The sequence below is a fragment of the Heptranchias perlo genome, chromosome 5 (genome assembly GCF_035084215.1).
Source record: "Heptranchias perlo isolate sHepPer1 chromosome 5, sHepPer1.hap1, whole genome shotgun sequence".
Classification (NCBI taxonomy): Eukaryota; Metazoa; Chordata; class Chondrichthyes; order Hexanchiformes; family Hexanchidae; genus Heptranchias; species Heptranchias perlo.
This window is the reverse complement of record NC_090329.1, coordinates 111,371,404-111,388,908: the sequence shown is the minus strand read 5'-3', so window position 1 is coordinate 111,388,908 and position 17,505 is coordinate 111,371,404. Positions and strand designations below refer to the sequence as shown.

Here is a 17,505-nt window from a genome sequence, read left to right as displayed (position 1 = left end):
CCTGGGCACAACCAGGCCGCCTTGTGGATCGGCCACTCATTATGAAACTGCCTGATTTTCATTTCCATTGATTTCAGGGGATCCACTCCGACAGTTTACCGACCAAATGGTGAAAGTGAAAATTACCCCCAAAATGACTGGTCAAGTTTAATAGAAATACTATTTCCTCGTAATGGAACGTCCTGGATAATGAGAACAAGTTAATAGCAAAGTAAAGCACATTCTCAGAGTCATTTGGAAATTCAGCTTTCAGATCTGGATGACATACATTTTTATATTTACACTAAACAAACAAAGGGTCACGAAGAACAAAAGGATTATGTTTTGTCAACATAAATGCAACATCTTCTGTGGTTGAAAATTCTGAGGTTTGGAAAAAAAAGATGATAAGCCAACATCCTAAGTGTATTTGGCTGGATGGAGAAAAGAAAGATATCCTGATTAAGCAATGAAAAGGAAGAAAATTTTTTACAAATATCCCAACACTACATACAGTAGAAGAGTTTTTGCAAATAAGTAGTGAATTTTGTTAAATCAATTCAATTTACTTAAACCTCAACTTTAATTTTTCAAATAAATGCTGGTCCTAAAAAGCACATGTAAAGGACATCATTCTCAATGTTTGTGAAACACAAGAAATGGTAACACAATTGGATTTCCCAATTAATTAATATAAATCAAAGATACTGAATGTATTAAAAGCAGATGACATGGCTAGTATACAGTATATTATTAGTAAATAAAACAAAACTATGTCAGAAGTAAAATGCAACTTTTATAAGGATCATTTTCACAACGTCTAAGCATACTGATTGTAATATATTCTCACATTACCATTTCTCTGTACAATGAAGTCACGGATCTCCTTAGACCGAGAGAGATTCCCAAAGACCCGGGCAGCCTCCAAGATTGCATCCATATTGTTACACAACAAAAGCTTCATCATCACTACAGAACAATAAATGAAGATCTGGGTTATCGAAAAAAGAATTACGTTGCGACTTTTATACAGTAGAACGTGGCTTGTCAACCACACCTTCAAGTTGACCACTTTCTGAAAATAACCTTCAATGCTATTAATGTCGATAGAAATTATGTCCGCTTTGATTTCAGGAAGTCGATTTCTTAATTTCATCTCAACCTCTGTTTTTGACCTTCCTGAATCAATTGTCTTGATTGATGTCCGAACTCCCACAGTTTTGGAAACATGATGCTGTGACTTGTGAACTGTACTATTTGAAGCTAACAATTCATCAATTAAGTCCTGTTACTCCATTATAAATACTTATGGGAGTTTCATAGAATTCATTTCTCTAAACACTTAATTATGAATCAAAACAAAATGCTTTCTGAAGGATTTAAATCCATGAAACAGTGTAATAAATTGGATTTACTGGATAGAGTAAAAATGATATAGTGCTGACAAAAAGCAGAAACAATTAGGAAACAACTTTAAACTTGAGTAAATCAACTGCTCAAGCTAAAATGAAAAGCAAAGCAGAGTACATGACACATGAGGTTAAACCCTTGTGCATGGTTTCTAACTTTAATGCAATTGATGAAGTGTGCTGGCAATCCTTATCCTGATGTGCTTTCTCTGATTGAAATGCAGCTTTTAATGACTTGGATTAAGGATCATAAAGGTCTGCAGCATCCAAATGGTGCTAGCCACTAAGATACAGTCCACTCATGATAATTCAGTTATTTTTGCTCAAAACAATTTGAACTAGCCAGAAATTTAAATTAAGCAATATGAATAAATAAATAGGAAAGTAGGAATTTAGGGCTATAAGATTAAATTATCAGACAATTTGAATCAAGTGACTTTGAATCCGAAGTATACTGCACATGACAACAGGTGGGAGTTACAGCTCACTGAGGAGCACAGGAGTGGTGATACTTAAACTCCTAGAGCAACAGACATTAAGAAACAAAAGGAGTTGGAGTTGGAGTGGGAGGGAGGAAAGAAACAAGGAAGGCAGCACCTCCTTGGGACCAAGTGGACTAATCAATTGACTGGTCTGATCTTGGCTAATCTGATGAAAGGTCATTACCTGAAACATTAACTCTGTTTCTCTCTCCACAGATGCTGCCTGACCTGCTGAGTGTTTTCCAGCATTTTCTGTTTTTAATCAATTGACTGTCTTCTATCTTGTGGATAGAGAACAGGACACAGGGGAACATTAAGGCCAAGACCACCCGATACAGCAATTAAGTGACTCTTGATCATTTTCTATAACATATGATACAATAAGATATGAACTGTTAGAATTATTATATAAACTGTAAAATTTGAATGATTGTAATTTACTTTTATGGTTTTAATTCTATGCTTAACTGTATTTATATTGATATGTAGCACTGCAATTTTAATAAATTTGTACATATGATATGAAGTACAATCTTCTGATTTTGATTATAATCCTGCTATGTTGACCATTGTTGACCTGTCCGATTGGTGGTCAAATTTGAGGAGTTCTATTGTATTACGTTATGATTATATTGATCAAGCCTCTTACGTTCGAAAATTAAACCCGGTTATTCATGGTTAACATTACCGGTAAGCCTGACATTGTCTGCTAAAATTTGAGGTGGGGAAAAAAGATTTGAAATTCCAAAGCAAAGTAAATTATGAGTAACACAATGCTCAACCTGGAATAAATAAATCACAGCTGTGGCAAAAGGAATAGGTAATAAAATACAAACTTTCTTCTAAAACTGTCAGTGTGGTAGAGATCAGGAGCTTGTTGTGTGGACAACTATAAACATAACGTGTGCTCTACCGCTCTGTGTTGTAACACTTTGGTACAGCAATATGCTACAACACTGGATTGTTTAGCAAATAGAATAAAGACATGTCTACTCCAAAACGCTGTGCAACAGAATTGTGAAAGAAGAGTTTACACATGAAACATAGTGGGAGGAGAAAGTAGAAAGGTAGATGCAAGGAAAGATGAATGAATCAGAATATGAGCCACTCTAGACAGTTCTTGCATATCCCTAAGTGATCAGATAAAAAGCACTGTTGGCTGAGGACCAAGATCAGGATATCTGGTGAATGTTGAATTTTGTGCCACAGGCTAAAAAGAAATAAGAAGCTGTGAATACTTCCTTAACAGCAGTCTTGGTCTCTGTACAGACTCTTCAGGCACCAGAAAAATAGCTGAGGGAGGAAATGGATGGCACTATAGGTTAGCAAATGAAAACATTATGTATGGGTCAAAGGATTTGAATCCAGCCCAGACTGATGCCATTGGGTTTATACCACATAAGAACTTATGGCAAAGAAAATGGCACATGGAATGAAAGGGAATGCAGTCACAGATAGCGAGATGGTCACATGGAGGGTAGAAAGCAAAGGTTAGAGGTAAAAGGAAATTCTTTGGACTGCAAAGACATGGTGAGGTATTCCACAGGGCTCTGTGTTGGACCCATGCTTACTTACTATATACATTAAGGAACTGGACTTAGGAATTAAGGGAACAAATTCAAAATTTGTTGATGACATCAAATTGGGGGTTATGGCAAATTGTGACAAGGATTGTGAAAGGCTGCAAGGGGGCATTAGATAGGCTAGCAGGATGAGTAGATAGGCGGCAGATGCATTTCAATGTAAAAAAAGGTAGAGGGAGCACTATTGTGCAGATAGGTGTGCTATACCTAACCCTGAAGTACTTCATACAGACACGGAGTGTGACCGAAATGGAAAAATGTTCCAAATCCAGTGCAAACATCCCTAGGTTTGATGAGCAAAATAATTAATTTTTAAAAATTGTAGCTTAACTCTGACTGCTATTTAAAGCGAATATAATCTCCTTATAATGACCAAGTGGAGATACAAGGAAAAAAATTAAAATAATAGCAGTTTCAGCAAGGACTGTTCATCTGGGAAATGAAAATGTCACATTGGTGCAGTAGAGGTTGCTCTTCTTAGGCTGTAGTAGAAATTGGTATGCATTTTGCTTGTTTTTTGGCATAAAACAGGCACAACGTATACCAATTGCTGGGCGTGAGGTCCTGCGTCACACCTGCGCCGACGGCATGGCCACCACAATATTGGTCCTTGCTGTTTTTGGCCATCTGGTGACCCTGAAAGCAGCTTTGGATTAAATTAAATTATGCAAAGGAGGGTCCTTCTGCAAAATGTGTGAAAAACTAGATTGAACAGGCGTCGACTAGTTTTCCAATTCTACTGTGGCCTAACCAGCGGTCCTCAAAAGGGACTGCTGGAGGCCCTGGAAGAAATAGTCGTTCATTTTCCCCCTCCTGTAGAGGAGCAGGAGTGCTTATCCCGGCTCCATGTTATTACTGCGGGTTGCTGCCGGCCCGTGCTCACAACCCCCCAGCAACGTTTTCCTCCACTCTGTCCTAGGACTTACCAGCGGGCCGCTGCCGGCGAGGCAGCAGGCCAAAATTCGATCCCCGACGTTCGACGAGCTGCCTCTGATATTAAAATGAGACCCGAGGCCCAATTTCAGTTGAGCCTTGGGCCTCCTGTTTCTGGCGTGTGCTTGCCTGAAAATGGGCCAAAACGAATTTCCACCTTGGAATAGTGTCAGCCGTGGCTCAGTTGGTGCCTCTGAGGCAGAAGGTTGTAGGTTCATGTCCCACTTGTGAGGAAGGGGCTCAAACCCCATTTTAATGTTGTGAATTGAAAACCTACTGGACAGCTCAAAGTAAAGGGTTAACTAGTTCCTTTAAGGATTTGGACATTCACTTGGACAGTACAGCAGGGGTTAACTCACCCCTTGACATTACATTTGGACAGTATAAATTCAAAACTGTAAAGACAGCAAAGTGTTTAAAACTGGACATTTGGGCATCAGTTTAAAACTGCAAAAGCAGCAAAGTACAAAAACTTCAACAAGCTGCAGTTTCAATAACAACCGCACGAAAGACAGAAGCTTTCGGCACACCCGATCAGCTAAGAATCATATAAAGATAGAACATCGTAAAAGCTTCAACAGTCAACTCTTGAAGGAGCAACAGTTGAACAACTATTGCAGTCAGATCTCCTCCAACAATGATGAGAAGAAAAAGAACCTCGATACTTCACTTCTGGGGCTTGATTTTACAATGGTAGCGAGTTGGCAGCGGGGGGGGGGGGGGGGGGGGGAGGGAGTGAAGGTGTGCGTGGCATACCTGCATGAACAAAACTTACCGTTTCCGACGCAATCGCACGCTGATAGCCTGATTGACACGCTGGCTGCCGTCAGGAGTTGCAATGTGAGGTGGGGGAGGGATCCGAGAGAGAGCGAGACGTCATCCGGCGCTGGAACGGAAGACACGGGGGTGGAAGAATGGAAGACCGGGGGGTGGGAAAGAGAGAGGGGAAGATTGGGGGGAGAGGAAAAGGGGGACATCAGGGGGGTGAAGAGGGGGGCATCGGGGGAAGATCGCGGGGGTGAAGAGGGGGACATCGGAGCGGGAGACATTGGACATCGGAACAGGTTTCAAAAGTAGGTTCATTTAGTGTTTTCACTTCCTTCCATTGTTTTTTATTTAATTTATTTAGTTTCTTTTTGCCTGATCCGGCGTGAATCAGAAGCGGTGGGCAAGCTGCCCAGGTAAGTTAAAAAACTTTCTAAGTATTAAATCGGTCACAGGTAAAGTGCCTGAAGTACCTCAATGAGGTAGATTTGGCTCTTTAACTTCTGTTTTCGGGTCGCCCACGCGCACAGGTGAGTCCCTGGGAAACTCGGAAGTCGGCGGGTTGAAGCTTTATGCCTACTTGCATGAATCGGGTAGAGTATTCCATGTATTGATTGAATTGCTTTATGCTTATGTGCACTTTTTAAATCATTAAATAATCACTTTGATTAACGAAACCACAGTAAAGGTGTCTTTCTTTGTCTGAACTATTGTTCAGGCCCACAAATCACTGGGAAGTACTCATTTCCCTACACACTCCAGAGACTTGAGCACATAATCTAGGCTGACACTCCAGTGTAGTACTGAGAGAGTGCTGCACTGTCAATGGTGTTGTCTTTCGATTGAGTCATTAAACCAAGTCGTTTGCCCTCTCAAGGGGACGTAAAAGATCCAGTGGCACTATACGAAGAAGAGCTGAGGCAGTCACCCTGGAGCCCTGGTCAATATTTATCCCTCAACCAGCATCACTAAAATACAGATTATCTGGTCATTTTCTCATTGCTGTTTGTGGGACCTTGCTGTGTGCAAATTGGTTACCGCATTTCTCTACATTACTACATTTTAAGAACATAAGAAATAGGAGCAGGAGTAGGCCAATCGGCCTCTCGAGCCTGCTCCGCCATTCAATAAGATCATGGCTGATCTGATCCTAACCTCAAATCTAAATTCATGTCCAATTTCCTGCCCGCTCCCCGTAACCCCTAATTCCCTTTACTTCTAGGAAACTGTGGATTTCTGTTTTAAATTTATTTAATGATGTAGCTTCCACAGCTTCCTGGGGCAGCAAATTCCACAGACCTACTACCCTCTGAGTGAAGAAGTTTCTCCTCATCTCAGTTTTGAAAGAGCAGCCCCTTATTCTAAGATTATGCCCCCTAGTTCTAGTTTCACCCATCCTTGGGAACATCCTTACCGCATCCACCCGATCAAGCCCCTTCACAATCTTATATGTTTCAATAAGATCGCCTCTCATTCTTCTGAACTCCAATGAGTAGAGTCCCAATCTACTCAACCTTTTTCGAGGAGGTGACAAGGAGGATCGATGAGGGTAGCGCAATTGATGTAGTCTAATAGATTTTAGCAAGGGTTTTGAAAAGGTCCCACATGGTAAATTGGTCAAAAAAGTAAAGGCCCATGGGATTCAAGGGAATGTGGCAAATTGGATCCAAAATTGGTTCAGTGGCAGGAAACGAAGGGTAATGGTCGACGGGTGTGTTTGGGACTGGAAGGCTGTTTCCAGTGGGGTGCCGCAGAGTTCGGTACTAGGTCCTTTGCTTTTTGTGGTGTACATTAACGATTTGGACTTAAACGTAGGGGGCATGATTAAGAAATTTGCGGATGACACACAGATAGGCTGTGTGGTTGATAGTGAGGAGGAAAGCTGTAGACTGCAGGAAGATATCAACGGACTGGTCAGATGGGCAGAAAAGTGGCCAATGGAGCTCAATCCGGAGAATTGTGAGGTAATGCATTTGGGGAGAGCAAACAAGGCAAGGGAATTCACAATAAATGGGAGGATACTGAGAGGTGTAGAGGAATTGAGGGACCTTAGAGTGCATGTCCACAGATCCCTGAAGGTAGCAGGATAGGTAGATAAGGTGGTTAAGAAGACATATGGAATGCTTTCTTTTATTAGCCGAGGCATAGAATATAAAAGCAGGGATGTTATGCTGAAACTGTATAAAACACTAGTTAGGCCACAGCTTAAGTACTGCGCACAGTTCTGGTCACCACATTAAAGGAAGGATATAATTGCATTAGAAAGGGTGTAGAGGAGATTTACGAGGATTTTGCCAGGACTGGAGAACTTTAGCTATGATGACAAATTGGATGGGCTGGGGTTGTTTTCCTTGGAACAGAGGAGGCTGAGGGGTTTGATTGAGGTGTACAAAATTATGAGGGACCTAGATAGAGTGGATAGGAAGGTCCTATTTCCCTTAGCGGATGGGCCAATAATCAGGGGGCATAGATTTAAGTTGATTGGTAGAAGGATTAGAGGGGAGGTGAGGAGAAATTTTTTCACTCAGAGGGTGGTGAGAGTCTGGAACTCACTGCCTGAGAGGGTGGTAGAGGCAGAAACCCTCAACTCATTTTAAAAATATCTGGATGGGCACCTGAGGAGCAGTGACCTGCCGGGACCAAATGCGGGAAAGTGGGATTAGGCTAGGTGGCTCGTTTCTCAGCCGGCGCGGACATGATGGGCCGAATGGCCTCCTTCTGTGCCATAAATTTTCTATGATTCTACAACAGTGACTACACTTCAAAAGTACTTCACCAGCTGTAAAGTGGTGGGACATTCGGTCATGAAAGGGGCTGTTTTATTGCAAGTTCTTTCTTTCACCCCATTATTGGGATAGAGTAGAAACAACTTTACTTGCATCCAATCACATATCTGATCTTTGCATGCTTGATGCTGAAACTGGGTGCCCAAAATGGAAAGGCGATCCATTTCTCAGTGCTAACATCTTGATCAGCACCAAATTTCATGAAAAGTAAAGAAAAAGAGCTGAGGTACAGTAATTGAAGGGGTCATATAAACAGTAATCAAAGTAATAGGGTTATCCAATACCTTATCAAATGGTTGGTTTGCTTTGATTTTTCCTTAATTTACTGCAGTGTTTCTTATGTTACTCTATGTAAATCAAGCAAGTAATTTGAAGCAATTTACAATTATGTATCCAGTTTTGAATCAAGCCTCAAAGCAGGGAAGTCAAAGTTCAGATAACTGAAAATTACTCTTGATATTGATTTTTTTTTTAAATCTTCTTTTAACATTAATTTCCCCATACAATGATCAATAGGAGAAGGGGCTTTCTGTTAATTTTTTCTCTACATGACTGCTAGGAGATGCTGAGAATGGCAGAGGATTCTTGGCCTCCACTTTTCTCTCCTTGTCCTTTGTATAAAAGCATCTGACACCAACCTGGTGTTTCCCCTTCAAAGCTGGTATGAAGTCAGAAAATTGCATGTGGGAAAATCGCTAAAGCAAGATTTTTTTTTAGAAAGAAATTTCTGGTTGCTTTAAATAGAGATTAGCTGCACATCTACTCAAATGCACATTAAATTCCGACATTCAATTTAATCAAAAATGACTGTGAAAGTGACCCTTGAATTGCGTCCAAATCTTAAATCCTTCCATGCTGAACACCTACATTTGGCCAGCCACAGAAAGATCCAAAACAAGACTTTGGCATATATCAACTCACCCTCCACATGATAAATTAAAATAAGAAAATAGTAAAGGAAAGTCCTAATATGTTATATGACTAGCTGTATACTTTTGAAGAAATGCTTAAATTAACAGCATTAAACCGTTGGTGTGAACAATTGAGATTTTGATTTCTTTGCTTCTAGTTAGTTGAGGAAATGATAATAAGCATACACTCAGCTATGTGCAGCTGCCTGGCCCTGATGGCAGAGTTCTTCACTTGATAGTAAGACAGGTTGTTGATTGTTGCTGCAGCATTCGTCATCAGTTCTTCGCATTCATCAACTGCTTTGCATTCTAGTTCAAAAAACAGAAATAGGTCAACATATTTTTCACACTAATTGGGAAATAGCTTCAAATCTTAACCTCAACTGCCTTAAAATTCAGATATCATCGCTGTGCAAGTTTCAATTGGTCTCAGTTGGGCTACTAGGTGGAGAATAACAGTTGCAAAAGGCTCTAGCTCATTTAGTGAGGGGAGAGGGGAGTTGTCTTATACATAAGATGTAGCTCTTGTCAGCCTATAAGGAGTCACATTGACATTCCTGGACTATTCTTTCTTGTTGCCCCAAGGATGAGAGAATATCCAGACCTATTTATATATTATTGAAATTGTATGTCTAACTTCTTTACCCAGAGAGTGGGACTCGCTACCACAAGGTGTAGTTGAGGCAACTAGCATAGATGCAATTAAGGGGAAGCTAGATAAACACATGAGGGAGAAAGGACTAGAAGGATATGTTGATGGGGTTAGATGAAGAAGGGTGGGAGGAGGCTCGTTTGGAGCATAAACACCGGCATGGACCTGTTGGGCCAAATGGCCTGTTTCTGCGCTGTACATTCTATGTAACACGCATTTCCTGCCACACTTCCAAGTGTTACACTCAAAATATGTCACACATCAAAAAACGTATAACAAAACAAAGAAACAAAAGACAGTAATTTGATACACAAATGGAATTGTCTGTAACCTCTGAATAATCTATCCAAATGCATTTATAAACAAAGTCAGCGATTTGACATGAGTCAGCATGTCTGTACTAAAGTGCCCTTACTAAACACACTTGGAAAGAACTTGCCTTTATACAGTGCTTTTACATCCTCAGAACATCTCAAAGTCACTTCACAGCCAATTAATTACTTTTGAGGCATAGTCACTGTTGTCTTGTAGGCAAATGTGGCAGCTAAATTATGCACAGCAAGGTGCCACAAATAGCAAATGAAATCAATGACCAGTTAGTCTGTTTTGGTGATGCCTGCTGAGGACTGAACACAGTTCAATGCATTTCCCCCAGTCAGCTTATTTCTGGAGTGGGGCTTCAACCCACAATTTTCTGATTAAGAGGCTACCACACAGCCATGCTGACAAAAAGAGAAAGAGAGCCAGGATTGTGAGCTGCAGCCTGTATAGTGATTAAACTCTGACCTCATTGAAACATATAAAATTCTGACAGGGCTAGACAGACTGGATGCAGGGAGCTTGTTTCCCCTGGCTGGGGGGTCCAGAACGAGGGGTCACAGTCTCAGGATACGGGGTAGGACATTTAGGACTGAGATGAGGAGAAATTTCTTCACTCAGAGGGTGGTGAGCCTGTGGAATTCTCTACCACAAAAGGCTGTGGAGGCCAAGTCACTGAATATATTTAAGAAGGAGCTAGATAGATTTCTAGACACAAAAGGCACCAAGGGGTATGGGGAGAGAGCGGGAATATGGTATTGAGATAGAGGATCAGCCATGATCATATTGAATGGCGGAGCAAGCTCGAAGGGCCGAATAGCCTACTCCTGCTCCTATTTTCTATGTTTCTCACCTCATGTTTACTTAACAGAAAATAATCCTTAAAGACACACAACTTCACCCTAGCAGAAGAATATTACATGTTGCTTGTAAAACAATGTATCATCTGATTGCCGTGAGCAATGCCACAGGAGCCCTGGAGGTGAATTACAACCTTTAAATTTAGTTTTATCCAGGATGATATTCTAAATGGCAATTGGAGAATTTCAGTCTGCTTTCACACAACTCACTAGTTATTCAATAATCAATGCTCACAAATTGTAGCTCCAGGTTTCAGATTTCTACTTTTTTTAACAATATCCAACATGGCATTTATACCATTTCTCTGGTTAAGTTTCTTCAACTATTCTTCAAATTTAAAAACTTTTGACAAACATTTAACCTTTTCCTCTATTTTTAGATTATCTTTCTCATCACTTTTGGTTCCTTCTATGCCACAGCCCCAGCCAAGAATATGGTCAGATGATATGTTTGAAATAGAAACAGTAAAAAGTATCCACACTGTATCTGCTGGTGGTTTTCACAACAAAGCCTCTTTCCCCCAGTTGCAAATATAAATGCGGTCACCAGAGAGAGAGGCCACCATTTGTTCTGGCTACATGTGGGCTAAATGCTCAGACCTCCTTTACAGGCCAGCAACAGTTTCTCTCTTGCAGGCCCATATAGAGACCTTCCCCAGCCACCTGACAATCTCACCTTCAATATAAAAGGGCAGACGCCATAGTATCTGCAGCCTCAGGCTATACTAGAAAACTGCTTTATGAAGCAGTTCAGCAATATAATGAGGGCAATGTTATTATAAAACAATCCCTCTTATGGTCATATAATGTACAGCTGAGCAGAAACAGCAGCCATAATGGTGTTGGTTGGGGGTCATAATGAACGATACAAAATCCGTCAATAAAACTCCAAGGGCAAGCTCCGATATTGCAGCAAAATCTACACAATTAGGTTATAAAAATTAACAATGGGAGTGTATTTAAGGCTGCCACAAGGATTCAGGTGATGTGTAAACTACTCATGAAAGCATATTTCAAATTTTAGGTTGTCGCAACCATGAAATACATTACCAGTCATTGTTTACTCTCTGAGTAATGAAAGATGATTTAGGCAAGTTCAAATTTTAATCATATGTCAATTGTTAGGAACATAGGAACAGGAGTAGGCCATTCAGCCTCTCGAGCCTGCTCCGCTATTTGATAAGATCATGGCTGATCTGTGATCTAACTCCAGAGACCTGCCTTTGGCCCATATCCCTTAATACCTTTGGTTGCCAAAAAGCTATCTATCTCAGGTTTAAATTTAGCAATTGAGCTAGCATCAATTTCAGTTTGCGGAAGAGAGTTCCAAACTTCTACCACCCTTTGTGTATAGAAATGTTTTCTAATGTCAGTCCTGAAAGGTCTGGCTCTAATTTTTAGACTGTGCCCCCTACTCCTAGAATCCCCAACCAGTGGAAATAGTTTCTCTCTATCCACCCTATCTGTTCCCCTTAATATCTTATGAACTTCGATCAGATCACCCCTTAACCTTCGAAACTCCAGAGAATACAACCCCAATTTGTGTAATCTCTCCTCGCAACTTAACCCTTGAAGTCCGGGTATCATTCTAGTAAACCTACGCTGCACTCCCTCCAAGGCCAATATGTCCTTCCGAAGGTGCAGTGCCCAGAACTGCTCACAGTACTCCAGGTGCGGTCTAACCAGGGTTTTGTATAGCTGCAGCATAACTTCTGCCCTCTTGTACTCTAGTCCTCTAGATATAAAGGCCAGCATTCCATTAGCCTTTTTGATTATTTTCTGCATCTGTTCATGACACTTCAATGATCTATGTATCTTAAGTCCCTTTGGACATCCACTGTTTTTAACTTTTTACCATTTAGAAAGTACCCTGTTCTATCCTTCTTTGATGCAAAGTGGATGACCTCACATTTGCCTATATTGAATTCCATTTGCCACAGTTTTGCCCATTCACCTAATCTATCAATATCGCTTTGTAATTTTATGTTTTCATCTACATTGCTTACAATGCCACCAATCTTTGTTGTGGAGATGCCGGTGATGGACTGGGGTTGACAATTGTAAACAATTTTACAACACCAAGTTATAGTCCAGCAATTTTATTTTAAATTCACAAGCTTTCGGAGGCTTCCTCCTTCCTCAGGTGAACGATGTCGAAATGAAATCCTCGAAATGAAATCGCATTTATAATTCACAGAACAATGCTTGGTGATTACAGACAGTTTTTTCAACTGCCCGTTGCCAAGGCAATCAGTGTGCAGACAGACAGGTGCTACCTGCAAGGTCTCAGAATATACAAATCACCAAAAAAAACAACAAACAAAAAAAAACAGAGATAGAGAGGTAGAAACATAGAAAAGACAGCAACTGACCCGTTATATTAAAAACAGATAACATTTGTTCGCTGGTGGGGTAATGTGTAGCGTGACATGAACCCAAGATCCCGGTTGAGGCCGTCCTCATGGGTACGGAACTTGGCTATCAATTTCTGCTCGACGATTTTGCGTTGTCGTGTGTCTCGAAGGCCGCCTTGGAGTACGCTTACCCGAAGGTCGGTGGATGAATGTCCATGACTGCTGAAGTGTTCCCCGACTGGGAGGGAACCCTCCTGTTTGGCTATTGTTGCACGGTGTCCGTTCATCCGTTGTAGCAGCGTCTGCATGGTCTCGCCAATGTACCATGCTCTGGGGCATCCTTTCCTGCAACGTATGAGGTAGACAACGTTGGCCGAGTCACAGGAGTATGAACCATGCACCTGGTGGGTGGTGTCCTCTCGTGTGATGGTGGTATCTGTGTCGATGATCTGGCATGATTTGCAGAGGTTACCGTGGCAGGGTTGTGTGGTGTCGTGGACGCTGTTCTCTTGAAAGCTAGGTAATTTGCTGCGAACGATGGTCTGTTTGAGGTTGGGTGGCTGTTTAAAGGCGAGTAGTGGAGGTGTGGGGATGGCCATAGCGAGGTGTTCGTCGTCATTGATGACATGTTGAAGGCTGCGGAGAACATATCAAAGAAGGATAGAACAGGGTACTTTCTAAATGGCAGTTTGTTGTTTTTTTTGGTGATTTGTATATTCTGCGACCTTGCAGGTAACACCTGTCTGTCTGCACACTGATTGCCTTGGCAATGGGCAGTTGAAAAAACTGTCTGTAATCACCAAGCATTGTTCTGTGAATTATAAATGCGATTTCATTTCGAGGATTTCATTTCGACATCGTTCACCTGAGGAAGAAGGAAGCCTCCGAAAGCTTGTGAATTTAAAATAAAATTGCTGGACTATAACCAATCTTTGTGTCATCAGCAAACTTAGATATGAGACTTTCTATGCCTTCATCTAAGTTGTTAATAAATATTGTGAATAATTGAGGCCCCAAGACAGATCCCTGCGGGACTCCACTAGTCACATCCTGCCAATGTGAGTACCTACCCATTATCCCCACTTACGCCTTTTGCTCAGCCAACTTCCTAACCAAGCCCGTACTTTTCCCTCGATTCCATGGGCTTCTATCTTAGCTAACAGTCTCTTATGTGAGACTTTATCAAATTGTTCTTTGTAATCATATATCACATGTTCTACAACAATAAAAGTCTCACTTTCATCAACAGTAGGGAACTCTGAAATAAATCTTATGAACATCAAAGTCATTATTGTAGAGTTTTAAGCTGGATTCATGCACTAATGTAGTCAAACTTAAAACACTACTATACATATAAGTGTGTCCATTAAAGTGTTGACTATGAACTTTAACCCAGATACTGGAACAATGCAAACTAACCTAGCACTTTAATAAGCAATTCCACACAGTTTTGGTTTCCACACAGTGCAGAGCCTGCCTCAGTGTTTATGGATAAATTAGCAATCACTCTTATCAGCTTTATTAGGACATCTTCCATCTCAGAATGTCTCTGGTTCTTGGTTTCACCCATTTCATTCTTGCTCTGTGTCTTCGGTGGGGTGATTTTTACTTCAACATCTAGTTCATGATATGTTTGAAATAGAGTCAGTAAAGTATCCACACTGTGCTCTTGCTTATAAAACTCCTCTCTTGCTTTATTGTTCTTTGCAGTCATGTTTCCCAAAATAAAAACAACACGAACTACTAAATCCTAGAGGGGAAAAAAAAAAGCATTATGTAGACGTGGACTCTGACCGGTAAAATTTACTATAAAATATTATGAGCTCAATTTTACACACAGTCATAATCTATGGGTGGAAAATGTAGATTATAAGTCTACTTCCATTTTAAGATTATAAATATGCATGGATAAAAATGGCAGAGGCAGAATATTTTGACTATCAGCAATATGCTGAAATATAAGAGGCCTTCATTTTCCATTAATTTTATTAAGAAGCTAAGTTATATCTTTTGGATTTATAAACACAATTGCTCACAGACTCTTGAGAGCACAGTTAATAACCAACTGAGATGGATAGACAGAGAGAGAGAAATAAGAGAGATAGAGATGGAGAGAGATAGACAGACAAATAAGGGAAGAAAGAGAGAAAAAAAAGAGGGAGAGAGAGAAAGCAGAAAGGAGAAAGATAGAATGAAGAGATTCACAAGGAGCGAGAGACACAGAGTGAGCGAGTGCACTGCACGCATGACTAGGAGAGAGACAAGGAGGCAGAAAGGCAAGGGGAGAGAGAAGGAAAGAATCTTCATTTATATAATGTCCTCAGGATGTCCCAAAGTGCTTTACAGCCAATCAATTACTTTTGCATTGCAGTAATTGTTATTTATACAAATGTGGCAGCCAATTTGTGCACAAGATGACACAAACAGCAAATGAGATGAATGACCAGTTAATGTGTTTTTGTCGGTGTTGGTTAAGGGAGGAAGGTTGGCCAAGGCACAGTGCGAGAATCACCTGCTCCTCTTCAAATGAGATTTTATATATGCACCTGAACAGGTAGACGACCTCAGTTTAACATCTCACCCAAAAAACAACTCCAGCATTGTAGCACTTCCTAGCCTAGGTTATATATTCAAGTCTTGTATTGAACCCATAACCTTCTGATTTGGAGGCAAGCTGAAACTTGATTAAAAGCTAGCTAGGTTAATGCTATCTCAAGGTGAAATACAGACATTGTACTTGGCTCTTCCATGTGATCAAGATTGCTTATAAAATCACACCGTGTGCAAGTTGTTTTTTTCTTGTTCAAAAGTGAACTAATTATAATCTAATGCTATAAACAGTAATCATAGCTTTTTAAAAATAATGCTTAAATGTTTTATCCCATGTTGAAAAACTAACTTCTATACCACACAACAACAGTTGATGTTTATCATAATTTTATCTTTCCTACTGATGTAACTGCATTTGGTATTACACAAAGTATTAATTAAAAAATTAGAAAACAAATGTAAAAAAAAAGGCATGTCATGTAAACTACTTTTCTTCCCACAGGTGTTGATATATAATATGGGAACTATTAGGATTTAAAATTACAGGAAAGTACTGGTTCTAACAATTTAACAGTGCCCTCTACTATTTCATTTTATACAGAAATGTGAGGGATGGGTCCAACTGAGTCAATATTGTTCTTGATCTCCAAAACTGAATTTCATAGGATAAAAATGCCAATGACGGCATTAAGAGGGCAGAAAAGGAGTATAACAGGACTTTTGTGACTATTCACATGTCCGTTTCCACCTGAACTTCCAGTTTGGCATCAATTTAAGTATTAATGGAAAACCCCCACCCGCAATGTGGGTGGGACCTGGGAGCTTGCATACACGTGGTCAGAATTTGGAAGTGCTACAAGTGTTTAAAAGGTTTGTAGCAGCATCTTAAAGTGGAGCTGAGCCAGAAGTAATATCTTGCAAGACAGACTCACTGAAGAGTTTGGCAGTCTAGCCCAAAAAAATGGATCGTCACAGCAAAAGAACAGGCTGCTTCAGTCATGTATTTTTGCAGGTCCTGTTTCACGAGGTCCAGCACACCCTGCCCAGAGGAAAACTGTACCAACGTCCTTCACATCCAATGCGCAATGCATGGGAAGAGGTTGCTGAAAGAGTTAATTTGGTGTATAGTACCCGCAGGAGCTGGATACAAGAGGGTGTCGCACTTGAAGAACTGTCAAGGTAAGATGGTTCAAAAGTGTCCTATAACAAGGATAGGTTAAAAGGTCCTCACAACAAACAGCCTTACAGCACTATGCAGCTGCATGATGCACAGTCACTGACGAGAGCGAGATGCTGAACGGTCATTTGGATGTCAATGTATATCCTCTTCAACTTACAACATCTCAACTCATCCTTTCTGTTTGTAGGCCAAATTGGCTCACAACAGGAGAAAGCAAATCCATACTGGGGGATGGCTTGCTAATCTTATACTACTGACATCCCTTAAGAAGCCCATGCTTGACATAATCGGCTAGGAGTACATAGGGGGACTGGTAAGAGATAAAGCTGAAGGCCTCCCTAGGATTGAGGTCGAATACAATGCTTCTCTTATGTCCTTTGCTCCTCATTAACTCAGTCACAGTAAAACAGGCATAGACACGAGCAAAACAGTTTGAAAGGGCTTCTTAAAGACAGCATTCTAACATTTATTCTTCTTCCATTTCTCTCGGAATGCCGTGATAAGCAGTCACAGCTCCCAGATATTCTCAAGAAGTCAGCACATTGCGGCAGCCTGCATCACTCACTCCATTTGTTGCAAACACCAGCCCAGGTACATCACTTGAATAGTGAGTACGAGGAGTGTTATTGGCTGAAGCACTGAACACAAGTGAACAGGAGCAAGTGGAGGTGACAGTGGAGCCTAGGGATTTGTACCCCACAAGGCCTGCTTATAAAAGATGATTACTCTCTGAACAGAATTGT

At 40.8% G+C, this 17,505-nt stretch overlaps 1 protein-coding gene across 3 annotated transcripts in view; it reads right to left on the bottom strand.

Moving 5' to 3' along the window:
• Positions 1–17,505, bottom strand: part of armc2 (armadillo repeat containing 2) — a 120,543-nt gene that overhangs the window by 21,359 nt on the left and 81,679 nt on the right. For all 3 annotated transcript variants that reach the window (XM_067985000.1, XM_067984999.1, XM_067985001.1), the window contains 3 exons: positions 14,452–14,782; positions 9,035–9,157; positions 835–948 (listed from right to left, as the gene is read on the bottom strand). In XM_067985000.1, the coding sequence (XP_067841101.1) occupies positions 835–948; positions 9,035–9,157; positions 14,452–14,782 (568 nt within the window). The remainder of the gene's footprint in view (positions 1–834; positions 949–9,034; positions 9,158–14,451; positions 14,783–17,505) is intronic.